This window comes from Canis aureus, chromosome 12, assembly GCF_053574225.1.
Source record: "Canis aureus isolate CA01 chromosome 12, VMU_Caureus_v.1.0, whole genome shotgun sequence".
NCBI classification, from domain to species: domain Eukaryota; kingdom Metazoa; phylum Chordata; class Mammalia; order Carnivora; family Canidae; genus Canis; species Canis aureus.
Genome location: NC_135622.1, coordinates 35,239,848 through 35,258,455, shown reverse-complemented (window position 1 = coordinate 35,258,455; position 18,608 = coordinate 35,239,848). Strand labels below are relative to the sequence as shown.

At 35.2% G+C, this 18,608-nt stretch overlaps 1 protein-coding gene across 2 annotated transcripts in view; it reads right to left on the bottom strand.

The window, feature by feature from the left end:
- PRKD3 (protein kinase D3) overlaps positions 1-18,608 on the bottom strand; it is an 88,678-nt gene that overhangs the window by 43,872 nt on the left and 26,198 nt on the right. For both annotated transcript variants that reach the window (XM_077843593.1, XM_077843594.1), the window contains 3 exons: positions 3,252-3,390; positions 1,615-1,746; positions 744-901 (listed from right to left, as the gene is read on the bottom strand). In XM_077843593.1, the coding sequence (XP_077699719.1) occupies positions 744-901; positions 1,615-1,746; positions 3,252-3,390 (429 nt within the window). The remainder of the gene's footprint in view (positions 1-743; positions 902-1,614; positions 1,747-3,251; positions 3,391-18,608) is intronic.

Below are 18,608 nucleotides of genomic sequence, written 5' to 3'. Positions count from 1 at the left end.
TGTAGGGGCAATGGGTTCACTCACTCCTTCATTCATCACTGAACACCTACTTAGTACAAGGTATTGTGCTGGGCATGGTAGGGCACACAAAGACATGAGCACTGTCTAAACAGATCATAAATTTCTGGAGGACATTATGATATTAAGGTAGAATGCTATACACACCATTAGAGATGTTTGAGAAGTGGTTTGCCATTCAGCAAATAAAATAACTTCTAGGTAAAGGGAAAATCCAGGAAAGTTAGCTGTTGAGCCAAATCTGGAAACAGCATATAGAAGGGACACAATAAGAGCAAAGGTAGAGGGAATAATGGTGTGCTTGGGGAATGTTGAATAAAACAGATTGCTGGGCGGGGAGGGGGGGAGAAGAACGGGCTGTTGGAAACATAGAATATATAAAGGATTCCTAGTGGAGAGCGAGATAGAGCTATGTATTAAGCTATAGTGAAATAAGACGATCTGACCGTAGTGTGTAAGATGAAGTGAAGTATGGGAACCAGAAGTCGAATACCGGTTAGGAGGCTAATGCAGTGGTCCAAGTGATAATGTGATCCCAAAGTATACAAAATGCAATTCATTACTACTAGTAAACTCTGTCTCCAGTAATACATTTTAAGCTTCTTAAGTGTACCAATGTGAGTAGTCTTTAGTACATAACTTATGTTCTAGGATGATATCATATATACTGTAGAAATACAATGAATAAGTAGTAAAATGCCTTTTTGTTGCCTTAAAATACATACCTCTTCTGTGGGAAGGGGTACATAATCAGTCTGTAGGAGTCTTGGAAATGAGAGGCCAGGACCTGGCAGAGATACATTTGATAAACGTCTCTTTCTTACTCCACTACAGTTATTTGGAATCTTGAAAGCACATCGTTTGTGATAATTTAATCCACAGCCTAAATATATTTTAAAAGTAAAAATATAGATTAAAAAACTTTAATATATAATAAGCATGTTACATAAAAAATTGATGCTTCTTTTATTTATTTTTTCTGGCAGCAACAGTAATCCTAATTACGAACTTGGATGACAAGCTAAATGGGAGCCAAAAAACTCAATGCAAATTATTAGGCTCCACCCCAAACTGAATCAGAAAATCTGGGGATGGGTCCCAGCAAAGTATATTTTAACAAGTCCTCGAGGTGATTCTGACACATGGTAAAGTTTGAAAACAACTAGTTCAAAGCACTTCAGCAAACTGTGCACTGTTTACCAAACTCCTCCCATGACTTGTAAAAGTAATATGAAATCTGAATTTCAGTACTCGTAATTTATTTTATAGCTTGTTTATATAGCTTTCATGGCACAAGAGCAGTTGAGTAGTTGCGACAGAGACTATTAGCCAATAAAACTTAAAATATTCTGTAAATATTTTACAGAAGATACAGAAAATCTTCATTGACTCTCCACCTTAGAGTACTTAGAGGACTCAGAAATGTGCATCTGACTCCTACCCCCAGCAACTCTAATTCAGAACAACTAGATCTGTCCAATTCTAAGCTCTGGTTATCACCTACTCAGCAACCAATGATCTTATTCCTTCATTAATGATGAGAAAATGCAAATGCAAAATCCTATTTCAAATGATACAAAAACTTAGAACACATACCTTCACATTTCAGTCCTTGACGTACCAATCCCCAGAGCATCTCACCACAATAATCACAAAAAGTAGGAGCTTTATAAGAATGTACGTATAGAGTATGTGGACGAATCTGGAAATCTTCTACTGTGGCCAAAGCTTTTAAAAAGAAAAGTAGCAAAATAAAACCTGTATCTGTAATTGCAATGAGATTAAGAATGTTGATGTCAAAGTATACGAAATCTTTTTTTCTCTAAAAACTTCATTTATCATAAAAATAAACTGTTTTTGGCATTTAATATTGTGGTTTTCAAACTATTTTAGGAAGTTCATCAACTCCAAATAATTTGAGCTCCAAAAGTAGGTCTGTAGGTTGATATTTCAACCTCTAAAAGCATATTTACATACTGACAAGAACACAAATAGTTGGTAGGTTTATTCCTACAATTAGAAACTGTTTAACTTATAACACTGGGAAACATAACACTAAAGTTAAAAACAAACAAACAAACAAACAAAAGGCAAAGAACCCCACATAAAACTGTGGAAACTGAGGAACTTAACCTTAACGGTAAACTCTCTGAATTCTAACTTAGGATCGCAGTTCATAAGCTGTCTGTTCTTGATAGTTAAGAAAAAGAGACACTCCTCCTCTTTGTGAGCAACTGAACACTAGTAGATACATATACCAGTAGATATCCTCTCACCTCCACCTGCAAGTCATTAGTGGATATCTCTGGCCTGATGAAGGGTCCAGGAGGAATGGGTATAAGTACTACCTCCAGGGAGGACAGGAGTGAAACTCTTCCGGAGTGGAGAGGAAGACAAGGATTGAGAAACGTATACATCTTGGAGTGGTAGTGCAGATGAATGATTAATGTAGGGACTAGATTAATGGAAAGGATCAAGGACTAAGGAAAGGTGTTGGTAGAGAGGATCTCAAGAACAGGCTGCAAAGATGAGTTTGAGAAGTAGAAAAAATGGTGGCAGAAGTCTGGACTCTTAGCTGGCTTTCCTTCCTTTCCCTCACTCTCTTTTCTCTCTCCCTCTCTCCTTTCCTGTCAAACAAGAAGTTCTGCAGGCCTACTAGGTACATTCTTTGTTCCTCTACATTCCTTGCTAACAATCCTGCCCATCTGCTGTTGGATGAGATCAGAAACAGAAGGAGCTAAGAACAACAAATGGCAAGAATGGGTGGGGGGGAAATGAGGGAGGTAAGAAAATGTGCACTTGAGAACACACAGGGGAAGAAGCAACATTGAAATCATGGGAAACATCAGTACTGCAGTTTCCTCTTCCACATCTTTATTATTTCTCCTTTTTTTCCTGATTTTATTTTTTGAACCCCAATTCTCTTTTATGCTCTTCACAGAAATGGGGAAAAGGAAATTGAATTTCAGTATAATTGTTTTATTTCTTTGATTCAAAGAGTATATTCCTCTTTCAGTTCCAATGATAATTCCCTTAGCTTAGTAACATTCAAATAAACAATTCAGGGCTTATTTTCCTACTTTTTCATCTGTGATATAATGTTCCTGAAAGTAAAACTCACATGGTAACTATCATTATAGATAAAAGAAGTTAAGCAACTATAGTACCAAAAATAGGGTTCTTTGAAAAAAAAAAAACAAAAGGCAACAAAATAAAAGAAGCTATTTGCTTACCTGAAAGAACAACTTCTACTAGGTCTCCTTCATGTATTTCATCTGCTGAGGTAATCAGCTGCAAAATATTTTCTGAGTTCATGTCATGGCGAAAGAGAAGAATTTTGTCATACATGCCAAAGAATCCACACTCTGGAAACTACACGAAAACAGCACTTTATCAGTATAGCCAAAGGCTTCTATTTTTGAGTAAATGTCTCAATCTTTTGAAAGAATTTTACACATAGTTCTTAGCCTAAAACTGTCTGCTAACAATTCTATTAATATCTAAAAGAGCAACCACGTATCCTTAATTTTCAGATTGAAAAATAGAACAATAAACTTAAATTATCATCTTAAAGCATATATCTCTTAGAAGTATAGGATTTCTTTATTCAGTTATTGATGGAGAATATAATCTTGAACTTAACTGCTACTCTATATTACATAGCCTGAGATAAGCAGTCTTTCCTGTCCTCTAGACCGAGCTTCCTCCAAAGCTACTAGCCAAATTAAAATTAATTAAAATGAAATAAAATTAAAAGTTCAGCTCCTCTGTCACTCTAGCCACATTTCATGTGCCTAATCACCACCTTAACTACTGACTTGCCTATTATTTTGGACTATGCAGATATAGAACACTTTCATCATCACAGAAAACTCTACTGAATGATGCTCCTAGAAGATTAGTAATTCTCAAACTATAGTCACAGGAGTATCAATTCCAACATTTTTGACAAATGCACCTAGGGCTTCTAGCATTTATCTGATACTTTTTTTACTCTCTGTAATTACAAGTACATGATTTTTTATGGTAACTTTCTTTTTACTGTTTTGGGTTCTTAAGATTTATTTATTTGTGAGAGAGAGAGAAAGCGCATACAAGCGGGAGAACCAGACAGAGGAGAGAAAAATCTCAGATTCTGAACCATGGAGCCTGACACAGAGCTCAATCCCAGAACCCTGAGATCATTACCTGAGCCAAAATCAAGAGTCAAATGCTTAACTGACTACATCACCCAGGTGCCCCGGTAACTTTCTTTTTAAAAAACCTTTGACCAGAGCAGAAGATTTGCAGATCTGTTCACATGCTCTATATATATTATTTCAAGGCTTCTACACTTTGTGACTACAGAGCTGACACTTTTGGTGTCATACAAAGGACTACAATATGCAGGCGTGAGCTCTAAAAGTTTTTACAGTTAATAAAGTTATTTAAGAGAAAATTTTAAGTACTGGCCTTACAAAATTAATTTCTAAATCAAAACCAAGACCATCTTCTTCTAAAGTACCAGTGCCTTGAGAAATACTGCTGTAGGTATTTCAAATTTCTTTTATCTCAGAATTGTATATCCTCATTGACTTAATTGGCTCCTCAGAGAATATCCTTTAATGTACTACTATACAGCATGTCACTGGCCTACACTGAATGGCTTGATATGTATGTCACACTAAATTGTAACTGCGTTTATTGCAGGGATGTTGCTGAGGATATGGTTCACCTACTTCATATGGTAGCCCTTCTTTGTGAGGACTCAAAAGAAATCTCTCTGGTTGGTATTATGATATGAACAATTTGATCATGCAACTACTTACTCATGTATTCTTTTTACCCACTGGAAAAAACAGCAAAATTTGTGGCCCACTCCCAACATGAATCTAGGATCTTATAGCATGTGTTTTAGGTGGAAATGCCTTATCTTCTGAATTTAATGTTTCCATTAAAAATTCATACACACACACACACACACACACATATATATATAAAAACGTCTAAATTTTATTGGAAAATATTAAATTAAAAAATGAAAACAATGACTTAATTAGAAATTGGAGTTGAATTTTTAAACCTGAATAATGAAAAATACAGAAATATTTAGAATTTTTTATATTAATTCTACTTTCAGTTGAGTTATTAATAACACAAAAAACCACAAAACTTTATAATATGCTTTAAAGATATATCTAACAGTATAATAATTTTCAATTGAAAAGTAAAATATAGGGATCCCTGGGTGGCACAGCGGTTTAGCGCCTGCCTTTGGCCCAGGGCGCGATCCTGGAGACCCGGGATCGAGTCCCACGTCGGGCTCCCAGTGCATGGAGCCTGCTTCTCCCTCTGCCTATGTCTCTGCCTCTCTCTCTCTCTCTCTCTGTGTGACTATTATAAATAAAAATTAAAAAAAAGTAAAATATAGAATAAAAAATGTATTTTTATTACATTTTAATGCTTGAAATTAAAATTTTATAAAATTTTATTATCAAATTAGAAAACATCTAATAGGAGTAAAAAGTCTCCATAAATTAGTTGCAACAGTTTTTTAGTATTAATAAAAAAAGATTCCATATTCCATCCTGGAATACCTGGGGCTCAGTCAGTTAAGCATCTGGTCACAAGCCCCTTGTTGGGCTCCCTGCTCAGTAGGAGTTTGCTTCTCCTCCCTCTGCCCCTCCCCCCTGCTCGTGCATACTCTCTCTCAAATACATAAAATCTTAAAAATATATATTTGTATGAATAAAACTCATTTTTAAAGTTCCACATTTTTTTTGCATGTCTTCTAAGTGCAAGGGATTGGTCCCATGGTTTGTAAAGTAAAGCCGCCCTCCCCTCCCCAGGATCTTATAATCTATTAGGAAGATGGAAATCAAACAAAATATAACATGCTAAGGGAAATGCCAAAATTGAAAAACAGATAAAATTCTAGAAGAGGGGAAAAAAACTGTAATTAGGAATGTGGAATATCACTTTAACATTGATAACTGTAGAGAATCATAAAAAGAGAAGCAAGGTTTCCATGGGCAAAAAGTGAAAGTGAAAGTATAAAGGTTGAAGTGGAGAAAATACATAAATACATTAATGGGAGAAAGTTAAGTGGACCCCTATGACTGAAGAATGAGAGGAGGGCTGAGTAGAAAGAAGGCAAAAATGCACAGAGGAGCCCCATGGGCTCAGTCAACAGAATGGGGTTCAGGCTTTGCCACCTACTAACTATAGCAGCTCATTAGATAAGCTGCTTAACCTCCCTATGCTGTTTCTTGTCTATAAATTTGGAGTAACAGGAGTACTGGCTTTATAGGACTCTGGCCAAAATTAAATTACTTGATACTCTAAAATAGTAGTGTCATAAGTAAATACTAGTGGTTCTTATTATCTTACATCTAAGGGGGGAGAGACGAAAAGAATCCCAGAGAAAGGCAGTGAGTGACATGGTCAAATCTGCATCTTAAAAGCATAATGCTGATGTGTAGTAGGGACTAGAACAGGAAGAGACTAGAGCAAGCTCCTAAAAAAGGCTGCAGCTATTGGTCAGGAAAGAGGTAGCAGGGTCTGGATTATTCAGTAAGAAAATGTAAAGCAAGACAACAAGGAATAATTATCTCTCAAATCTATCTTTGGTAAATTACATGGATCATTAGTATTGTTTTGACCAAACCAGGAGTCCCAATAACTAAAGAGCTAAACAAATATATTAATGAGAAGAAAAACATTAAAAAACATGTGGCTTAGAAAAAAAATACATATTAAGTAATCTTCTTGATAAACACATGACCTAGTGAATTCATACTGGCATTAAGAAACTGAAGAGCAAATATAAAGAATGATAGGGAGTACTAAGAATATTTACTTAAAATAAGCATTTGTGTACCAGGCTGGAAAACCCTCAGTGATGATAAAGAAGTAATTTTCCAATCTAGCAAATGTTTACATAAACTATATTCATCTATAGGTTGAGAAATACATAGTTTCAAGAGGGGAAAAATGTACTAAATATCTTGTAAAAAACAGATTTCTGGGGATCCCTAGGTGGCGCAGCGGTTTGGCGCCTGCCTTCGGCCTAGGGCGCGATCCTGGAGACCCGGGATCGAATCCCACATCGGGCTCCCAGTGCATGGAGCCTGCTTCTCCCTCTGCCTGTGTCTCTGCCTCTCTCTCTCTCTCTCTCTGTGACTATCATAAATAAATAAAAATTAAAAAAAAAAACAGATTTCTGCTATTCACAATTATGATTTATAAGTGTGATTTGGTAGGATATTTAGGAATCATCTGAAATTGAGAGCACAAAATGAAGCAACAGAAAATAGGGTCTGAAAAAAAAAAAGCAAAGGAGTATTAAGTATTGCCATCTAACATCAGAGAAGAACTAAAGCCAAGTTTTAAAAACATTATGAAGTCTTAAGGCATGGGCATATTAAAAATAAACATCTAAAAAAAAGAGGGCAGCCCCAGTGGCTTAGTGGTTTAGCCCCGCCTTCAGCCCAGGGCGTGATCCTGGAGATCCAGGATCAAGTCTCACGTCGGGCTCCCTGCGTGGAGCCTGCTTCTCCCTCTGCCTGTGTCTCTGCCTCTCTTTCTCTGTGTCTCTCACGAATAAATTTAAAAAACAAAAAAACAACAACAACAAAAAAAACAAAGGAAATAAATGAGCACACACTTTGAAAGATCTAAACAATTATACTGAGAAAAACCCCCACAAAAAACAAAAAAGCAAAACCATGTTAATTATTTCAATATATAGGTCATAATCTTTAAAAATTCAGAGGGGCACCTCAGTGGCTCATTCGGTTATGCATCTGCCTTCAGCTCAGGTAATCTCAGCTGAAGAGATCAGGATCCTGGGATCAAGTGCTGCATAGGGCTGCATAGGGCTCCCTGCTCAACGAGAAGTCTGCTTCTCCCTCTTCCTCTCCTACCTCTCTACCCCCCTGCTTGTGCTCTCTCTCTCAAATAAAACGAAATCTTTTCTAAAAAATTCAGAAATAAGATTTTCAAGCAGGAATCATTCTTAAGCCATATCTCAACTCTAGTGTATAGAATCACCTTAAAAAATGATACTAAGGCTCTCTTCCCCCAGGTTTATGGTTAAGCTCTGTGGAGTAAGACATGGACACCTGAATTACAAGTTTACTTTTATATAATTCAGTATGTTTATTATACATATTCTGTTTGAAAAACAGACTATTTTTAAAAACAATTTTTGAGTTACAGAAAAATTGAGACAATAGTACATAGAGATCCCATATAGCCCACACCTAGTTTCCCCTATTATTAATATATTAATATATTAATAAGGTAATTACAATTAGTGAACTAATACTGATACATTATCATTAACTAAAGTACTTTATTTAGATTTTCCTTAGCTTTTACTCAATTACCTTTTTCTGTCCCAGGATCCCACAGAATACTTACCTTTAACTGTCATGTCTCTTTGTCATGGCCTCTTTTGGCTGTAACAGTGTTTTCTCAGACTTCGCTGGGTTCTAATGACCTTGACTAAACACCAGGTATTGTGTAGAATGCCCCACCATTAAAATCTAATTGATGTTTTTGTCATTGTATTGGAGATATGGGTTTTGGGGAAGAAGAGGTAAAGTGTCGTTCTCATCACATCATATTTAGTGTACCTAAACCCAACAGGATTTGTTGTTATTTATGTAGACCTTGATTATCTAGCTAAGGTAGCATTTGTCAGGTTTCTCACTGCAAAGCTATTCCATTTGAGCCTCTAATACAGTACCCTCTGGAAGTCAGTCACTATGTGCAGCCCACTTTTTCCAAAGAAGCCACCCAGGCACCCCTGTGCAGCCCACTCTTAAGGAATGGTGAGTTAATGTTCCTTCTCCTTGAAGGCAGAATATCTATATAAATTATTTGGAATTCTTCTGCATGTGAGATTGATCTACTTTCCCCCATTTGTTTACTCATCCATTTATACACACATGTATATTCACAGATAACTTATTAATATTTTGGGATATAATATACACTTTTTAAAACTAGGCAATTTACTCACATGGCTCAAAATTTTTAAAGTATAAAAGAATACAGTGCAAAATCTATGCTGGAGTTGCCCAATTATCCCTGCCACAGTCAATAATGTTGCCAGTTTTCCTTAGTATCCTTCTGAAGACATTTTGTACCTAATTCTTTTTTTTTTTTACACAATTGTATACTTTTATTTTACTAGTTCCCTACTGATGTGATATGGGTCCAGGAAAAAAACAAAGGCCAACTGCTTTGAATTCAAATCCTGATCCATTTCACTTACTCAATGTATAAATGTGACACACTTGCTTAACCTCAAGTTTCTGTATCCCCTACTTCATAAGGTGGTCATGAGAATTAAATGAGTACACCTAAAGAGCTTAAAACTCCTAATCCATTTTGGGCGCTATATAAATCTTAGCTATTGTTTCAAATCTTTTGTTATTACAAACATCCAATATATAATCTTATATATGTATCTCTTTCCACTTTTTGAGTATATGAATAAGATTACTTCCTAGAAGTAGATTTGCTAGGTCAAAGCATACACACATTTGACACTTTTTTTTTTTTTAATTTTTTTTAGAGAGAGCACGTGCATGCGGGTGAGAGGGTGGGGGGAAGAAGCAGGAGGAGAGGAAGAAAGACAATCTTAAGCAGGCTCCACACCCAGCATGGATGAGCCCAACATGAGGCTTGATATCACGACCCTGAGACTGTGACCTGAGCCAAAATCGTAAGTCAGACACTTAACCGACTGGGCCACCCAGGCACCCCTTGACATTTTTAGATATTGCCAAAATGTTTTTATAGAGACCATACCAATTTATGTTTCTGTAAGCAATAATGAGTACTTATTTTTTCCACATCCTATTTTATACTATTAGTCAGCTTATGTTACATTAATAAAATATCATAAATGGAGTTTCTGACACAAATTTATTTTCTCAGATTGCAGGAGGCTAGACTCCTGAGATCAGGGTATTAGCATGGTAAAGTTCTTAGGAGGCCTCTTCCTGATTTGCAGACAGCCTTCTCTCACTGAGTGCTCAGATAACCTCACCTCCAAAAATGCACATGGGAGGAGAGAAAGACTCTCTCTTCCACTTATAAAGCCACCAATCCTATCAGACTAGAACCCTCTGACTTCATTTAACCTTAATTACTTCCTAAAAGTCCTACCTCTAAAGTCACACTGAATGAGAGTTAAGGCTTCAACATATGGATGTGAGGGGTGGGGAGGAAACACACAATTTAGTTCTTAATGAATTTGTTAATGTTAGGTAAAAAATGGTATTTCAGTATAGTTTTAATTACATGAATTTGAACATTTTTACATGCATACAGGTCATCTGTATTTCCTTTTCTATACATTAGTTATTCATATTCTTTGAGCATTTTTAATGGATTAACAGATCTTTAAAACTCCAAATGTAACCATTCCTCAAAATAGTTCTCATACGTAGGAAATCCTTAATAAGTCCTCAACAACATATCAAAAAACACAAAAAACCCTGTATATTTAATAGCATATATGTTGAATTTCTCAAAACGATATGATGCCAATAAGACATCCTATACAGAAAAAGCTTTACCAAAATAATAGCTTTATTTAAGCCAGACTCCAGTAGAAAAGAACAAAAGAACTTTTTTCCCTTTCAAAGTTGTATAATTTTAAGAGGAAGATATTCTAGCAAACTAATGAAAATCAATTTTTTAAAAGATGTTATTTATTTATTTATTCATGAGAGACACACACACACACAGAGGCAGAGATACAACAGGCAGAGGGAGCAGCAGGCTCCATGCAGGGAGCCCAATTGCGACTCGATCCTGGTACTCGGGATCATACTGAGCCAAAAGCAGATAGTCAACCACTAAGCCACCCAGGCGTCCCTGAAAATCAACTCTTGATTACATTTATAAATTCACAATTTTCATTGGACTCTTTTCTCTTTACCATCCAGAACGCAAGTCTTAGCTAATAAAATGGTATGACACTTTCTAAGCATTCTACTTTCATGGGAAAGAAAGTCATTTGTGATAGGGAACAAAATTAGAAGAGCAGCAGAGGTGATAACACACTTAGTAACTGTCATAACTGTCACTGGCTATTTATTTAGCTTATTCCTAAACTAGGGCTCTTAATCAAGGTAATTTTGTTCTCCAGAAGGTATACGGTGATGTCTTGAGACACTGGGATTGTTACAATGTAGGTACTGGCATCTAGTGGGTAGAGGCCAGGGATGCTGTTAAACATCCTATGATGCATAGGATACTGCACAGAACAAAGAATTATCCAGCCTAAAATGTTGACAGTGCTGAAGAGAAACCCTACTCTGGAGAATAAAGGGGTCAAGAATATAGAGACTGAAAATATGGAAGGAAGTTGACAAAGAAACCTACATATGCCCATATTTCCTTCCCTGGCCTACCTCAGTCTTGATTAAAAGAAGAAAAGAGGAAATGAAAGAAACAGCAAAAGAGCTAAGCAAGGTAGAACCAAATAGGCCTTTAATTTGGCCTCATTCCAAATTCCCCCAGGCTTTTCTACACTTGCTCTGTACAGACTGTGCAAACGACTCGTCTTGACTCTGCAAAATGAAGTCTTTTCCCAGTCCACATAGGAGAGGAATGGAATTTCATCCTAAATTATCAAATGCTCACCCCTTCCTTTTTTTTTTTTTTAATTTTTTATTTATTTATGATAGTCATACAGAGAGAAAGAGAGAGAGCCAGAGACACAGGCAGAGGGAGAAGCAGGCTCCATGCACGGGGAGCCCGACGTGGGATTCAATCCCGGGTCTCCAGGATCACGCCCTGGGCCAAAGGCAGGCGCCAAACTGCTGCGCCACCCAGGGATCCCTGCTCACCCCTTCTTTATGCATCGCTACTCTCTTTGCCCACTTTACATTCCGCATGTCTTTATTTTTACTATAAAGATGGCTCCAATAATAAAAAACAGCATCTTTCTATACCCATCTTAGGAAATTACTTTTGATGGTATTAACACTTGTTTGTAATTAAAAAGTTCCAATACTTAAAAATAAAATTCCTTCAAGCAATACTATATTTTGAGAGTTATTTAAAATGAACAGTTTAAAGTTCATGTCATAAAAATCGCATCAGTAAAATGTTAGATGAGGTAAGTTTTCAAGTTTTTAATTCTTCTTTGTTAAATACAATTTTTACACATTAACACGGCTTCAGAATTTAACATTATCTGAACAAAAATTTATTACTGTATACTTTTTAAAGAACTATGGTTTTTCTAGGTGCGATGGGAACCACTGGAGGGTTTCAATGCATATCTAATTTTAAAAAGTTTACAGTGAAATATAATGAGTAAAATGCAATAATCTTAATGAGAATACGGAACTACACACATGTACATACACCCATGTAACTACCACCCAGGTCAAGATATAGAACATTCTTAGCGCCACAGGTTTCTTTATATTCACTTAATTTGAGAAGTTGAATACTTAAGTAATTTTAAAATTTGATGTCAAGTAAATCATAGTAAGTAATGATAAACCAGATCCTAGTAAGTTCCACAAGGGCGAGGGAACTCTCTTTTCCTGCTCCCTACTCAATGTCCAGTACCTAGAATTTAATATTTAACTTAAAAAAAGCTGAAAAAAGCTGCTGACTACAGAGCAAAGGGAACTAATTTAACACTAATAAAATTCCCAGAAACAAATATGCTATTTAAGTATGTCGTTGAAGAGAAGGATTTCAATGACTATTTCTATATACAGAGAGAAGGCACTACAGTCTAGATGAGTCAATAAGAAAATTATGCAGTGTGGACTCTGAATTTATTCTTAACTTTCATCATTAATCTTCAATTTAGGATTTTCTGGATATGACACACTAGAGGAGCTGCTTCATTTAACACCATTTCTCTTTTGACACAAACCAGAGTAATCTTTTTTCATTTCCTTTTTTCCTTGTTTTGCTATTAGTTCTATTTATCTTTAATTCAAACTTTCTGGAACTTTCCATTCTAGCCAACATCTTTACCTGAATATCCAGCAAAATTGAAAAAAAAAAAAAGTCTTTCTTCCAGTTTGAGCCTCCAGATTAGTAATGGAATTATTTTGCCAAGACAAAAAAAAAAAAAAAATGTAGTGTAAAGAGTAGGACGTCACCTAGCCACTGCAATACAGCTGTAGTAGAAAGAAAGGGGCAGGAAAAAAAAAAAAAAAAACAACCAGCACAGAACGACAACTGATTTCCAGAAAACAAAAGGCACAGCTGGGGTTTTAGGTCTACTTTAGCAAGCAGAAAATTATACCCAATCCACGCCTGCAGAAACAATGTATTCACTTGACAAGGAGATCAAAATCACTCCTAAACTAGAATACAGAAGCAAAAATTCTTCAGGTCTAGTGTCATGTAAATGGTCAAAACTGAAAACAAATGTTTTAAATCAGCTAAAAGCAGAGAGTTTGCTTTAGTTAAGAGTCATTTCAACTTCAGTAAACACTATTACAGTTTAAAATGAATTGCTGTTGGCCGATTTCCTTTATTACTCCAATTACATCTATTATGTTCATTCAACAAATTAACACAATACAGTGGTAGCATCATAGTACTATTTTCTAAGCTCCTTGGCAGTATGAAATCAAGAACGTGAGGAACTAACATCCACTGAGAGTAGTTAATACGCACCAGGCATCATGGAAAGGACTTGACATAGGCTAATCCCATTCCTCTGATAAACACTTGATCTCAAATTTTTATAGCTTGTCATATACTAAACACTAAAATCAAAAGGCATGAATAAAGCGATGTCAGTGTATAGAAAGAATATTTATTAAAATTTTAAGAACACTACATGATCAGTGATCTTTCCAGATAATAGAGATTTTAAAACTATGAGTATTACTATTCTGAGGGAATGAATTATTATGTGACAAACACTGCATTAAGAGCTTTACATTAAAAATAATAATTAATAATAATAATAATAATAATAATAATAAAGAGCTTTACATTTTATCACCAAATTTTTTTAATGAAGGTAGAAATCATGATCCCAGCTTTGCAAGTGAAAATCTGGAGAGACCTGAAAAGGGTCTATAATCACAAAACAAATGGAAGAATCAAAATCTCCACCTGCATATGTCTTTGGCTTTAGAACCCTGCTACCTCTTTCTTGGATTATTCTCTTGTTTAAAAAACATACGCTAATAACAGAAGAGTAGCAGTACAGGCTTAATCACTAATACAATTTTGACATTGGGAATCTATGCACAATCACTCTAAGATAGGCAAAGCTTTTGGTCTGTCCCTTCAGTTTTGATTTGCTCCCTGTAATCTGACTCTTTGGTAGTAGCCTCCCAGCAGAGATCTAGTTTCTGTTTGGCTCAACTTCAATTCTACAGATGCTCAGACTTGTCTGCCTTCTCAGTTCTGGTAGCCAGTTTCACTAGTTCTTTCAGTTTCATCAGTTTTAAGCATTCTCTTCAACCTATAAACTTCTAGAAGGAAGAGATTCTGTTTGTTGCTAAGTCTGCTTTATAAGCCAATATATATATAAAGGAATCTACCATGTAAGTCTAAAATTTTACATCCATTCCTGAAACTAATATACATTGTATGTCAGCTATACTTCAATAAAAATTAAAATTTACATTAACTATATCCATACTCACAACAGAAACCATGTATTCTAAACTTAAAACAAACATGTCTAAGCTGAACTAGAAATCCTATTTGAAAGCTCTCAAACTATAGGTCACATCTTGAACATACACTACTAGTGTTTGGGACCAGATTATTCTTTGTTGTGGGAGGCTCTCTGGAGCACTGCAGTAGCATCCCTGCCCTCTACCCACTAGATGCCAGTAGCACTCCCTCTCTCCCCAGCAGTGACAATCAAAAAAAAAAAAAAAAAAAAAAAAAAAAAAGTCTCCAGAAATTGCTACATGTTGACAGGGATCAATCATAAGCACTCTGGTTGAGAACCACTTGTTTAATTTAATCTTCTACATTAAGATTAGATAGTGGAGCTATAATATTTGCCAATTAAACAATGCTAACCTACATTCTTACAAGGAAAAAGTTCACATAATATTAGGTATTTCAAGAAGCTGGCCTTTTGCACAATCCCAGGAAGAAAGAGTTCTTTGAACTAAATAACTGAAAATGTAGTTGGAACAGCACAACTAAAGTACCAATACATGAAACAGAATGGAAAAGAATACTCATGCTTACCTGCTTCTTTCTTTTTATAAATCATTTCATTTCATCCGTAAAGATGAACTACCACCATAGATTATCTGCAGTATTGTTTTCAGCAGTAAAAGGAAGTAGAATGTGTCCTTTAAGAAATGTCTACTAAAGCATTTGGGGGGGACAGAAAGATGAGTAAGACAGAACTAATCTCAATGCAATATAAATGTTGGAAGCATTTCAAATCTTCAAGAAAAGGAAGCTAAATTTTTGGTTTATGTTAAAGACAACAACAACAAAAGAAACTCCACCCAATTCACCCTCAGGATGTGTCATGAAATTGGACTGCATTCAAAAAGTGACCACTTTTGGTCATATCCCAGTTTTAAGCAAAACTCAACTATAAATGGTTTGTTAGATATTTTCTTTTTTTTGTTTTTGTTTAAAGATTTTATTTATTTATTCATGAGAGAGACAGAGAGAGAGAGGCAGAGACACAGGCAGAGAGAAGCAGGCTCCATGCAGGGAGCCCGATATAGAACTCAATCCTGAGACCCCAGGATCACACCCCAGCCGAAGGCAGATGCTCAACCGCTGAGCCACCCAGGCGTCCCCTGTTAGATATTTTCTTAAAAAAAACTCAGCTTATGTTTTGTATTATCTGTTAAAATTCAATCCCATTTTTAGCTTATTATAAACCTGAAATCTTTGACTGTTCTCTATTTCTATGAAGTTTTACCATATCCTTATCTATGCTGGAAATATCAATTTCATTTTTCCCCTAATTGAACACCATTCCTAGTCTGTATTTATTACTACTATTTTGAACATTTCCCCACATGCCTGTTTACTAATTTGTTTAATATTTTTATGAAATATACTTTTAAATCATTTGATTAAATATTCGGAGATCAGTGTTTTCTTATCAATACAAGAGCTCTTTACAGTATAAAGACATTAACAATATATAATACTGGTGTAGTATTTCCTCAATCTTATTTTTATTTTTACATATGTAAATATTTTAATTTTCAGTACTCAAATCTCTAAACTGTTCTTTTCCCTTGTGCTTCCTTTTCCTGTTATGAAAGTGATATATCCTACTCCCTATAAGTTTGGTAAATATTTAATTCCATTTAATTCTCATATGCCTTTGATCTGAGTTCTCATATTTAACCGTAATTCCTCTGAAATTTAACCTGGTGTCAGATATTAAGTGGAGGTCTATGTTAATACTCCTCTCATTGCCTAACTTGTTTTCTAAACTCCACTTCTGAAAAATGATTCCTTTTTATTTCTCATACCTCTTTAGTCAAATACCTAAAAGGTACTATGCATCTATTACTATTCACATAGTATATAGTTTCCATTATTGTAGCTTTTTATTCTCTCCCTTTCTCTTATTTTTCAGACTTTTAACTTTATGCTTTTTGGCTTTTTGTCTCAGGTAAACTTTAGAAAAATATTGTTAGGATAAAAAGAATCCCCATAAAATCTTGAATGGAAAACATAATTTAATTGGCAACTAAAAATTATATACTATCAGTCTTCCTTTTTCAGGAATACGAAAATACATATCTCTCACAAAGTCTTTTAAATATTTCACAAAATTTAAAATTTTATTTATATCTGGATTCATCCATTTCTTAAGACAGTTATCAATAGATACTTTCATCATTTTTTTTCCTAATGGAGATATTAATGTACTCTTGGTTGGTTTTCATGTCCTTCTATTGATATCAAAAATCTTACAGTTTCATTTAACCATCCTTATGACTTTATAGTTGCTCTACAGGCTCCTTCTGGCAGTTTAATTCTTGGGAATGTGCATATGGTGCAGGAATATCTCAATTCCATATATTAGATATAATGGTCCAAGGGCATAGAAACAAAAAAGCATGTTTAACTCAATGCTCAATAACAGTAACTAGGGCGCCTGGGTGGCTCAGTGGTTGAGTACCTGCTTTTGGCTCAGACTGAGATCCTGGGGTCCCAGGATTCAGTCCTGCATCCGGCTCCCCACATGAAGCCTGTTTCTCCCTCTGCCTATGTCTCTGCCTCTCCATCTGTGTCTCTCATGAATGAATAAACTTGTAAACATCTTTAAAAAATAACAGTAACTAGTTAAATCAGCTGAACTAAAATTATGATTCTGAAGTCACATCTGTAATCATCATTAATCTAAAGGATCATATAACTACATCATCCCCTGAGGAATATACTACAATTATTCCAAGACAAAATCAATTTAGAAGCTAAAGAATGCACATGAAATAGACACATGTGGCCCAAATAAACAATTAAACCACAGAATTAATATACCATTAACCTCTGATTTTCTGCACGAATAAAAAGAACGTTCGTAGAGCTAACAGAAAATTGTGAATAATTTACCTATACAGATTAAGAAACAACTCAGTTGTCTTCTACATAGCAGAAAATAGATTATGACACATATATATTCTGTAAAGTACAAAAGCAAAACATAAACTTAACTGGTAGTGGCTTTCACTTGCTTCTGGATCACCACTAATTTCCAGTAAACTCCCAACAGAAACGGGTTCCCTAAGTATGTGGCTAAAGTTTTGTCTTTTCAGTTTAAAAACCACTAAAGTCAGACTCATAATAACATTACTAAGCTAACGTTGTGAGATTGCTATGTGCTATGTTTTGGACTAAGCAAAATGTATCATTTAATATACATACTGGCAAGTGGTAGAGATAAACACAAATTTGACCCCAAAATTCATGTTTTTAATAACCATGGTTTTAAAAACCATAGCCATGTTTCATAGGAGTTTTTTATATTTATTCAACCAAAAACTATTTGCTGAACACTTACTGTGCACATGTCTGACCTCACAGAGCTTACAGTTTTATGGTGGCTACACTCAAGTAAAAGAACAATTACAATCAATATAATTAAAGTTTAAATATAAGTTTGTCCAGGAATGAAGAGCACAGCACATGGTAATTAAATGGATATATATATAAAATGTTATGTTTTACTATTCTCATGATCTCCATAAAAGGCAACTTATGATTTAAGGTGCTGAAAGAAAAATGATGGTGGGATGGTAAATGCAATTACCATGAATAGAATAGAAATCACCATGAATTTCTAGCTCACATAAAATTTAGAGCACTACTAGGAAGCACAATCATACAGCTTTATTCATTTACCCATGGGGAAAGAAAATCCATATGTGCATAAATACACAGGTTTCAGATTATTGAGGATGTTAAAGGCATCTTGCTTTATCCATGCTACAAGCTGTCAAAGTAGTTGCAGGGCATTGTACTAGTCACTAAGATTTATTTCCCGAGGTGAAGGGCCATAGTTGGTGATAACAAAAGCATAAAGTAGGGTTTAAAGCAAGCTTTCATAACTCCTGAATGAGATGGTAGTCATTCCTTTGAGTCATTTG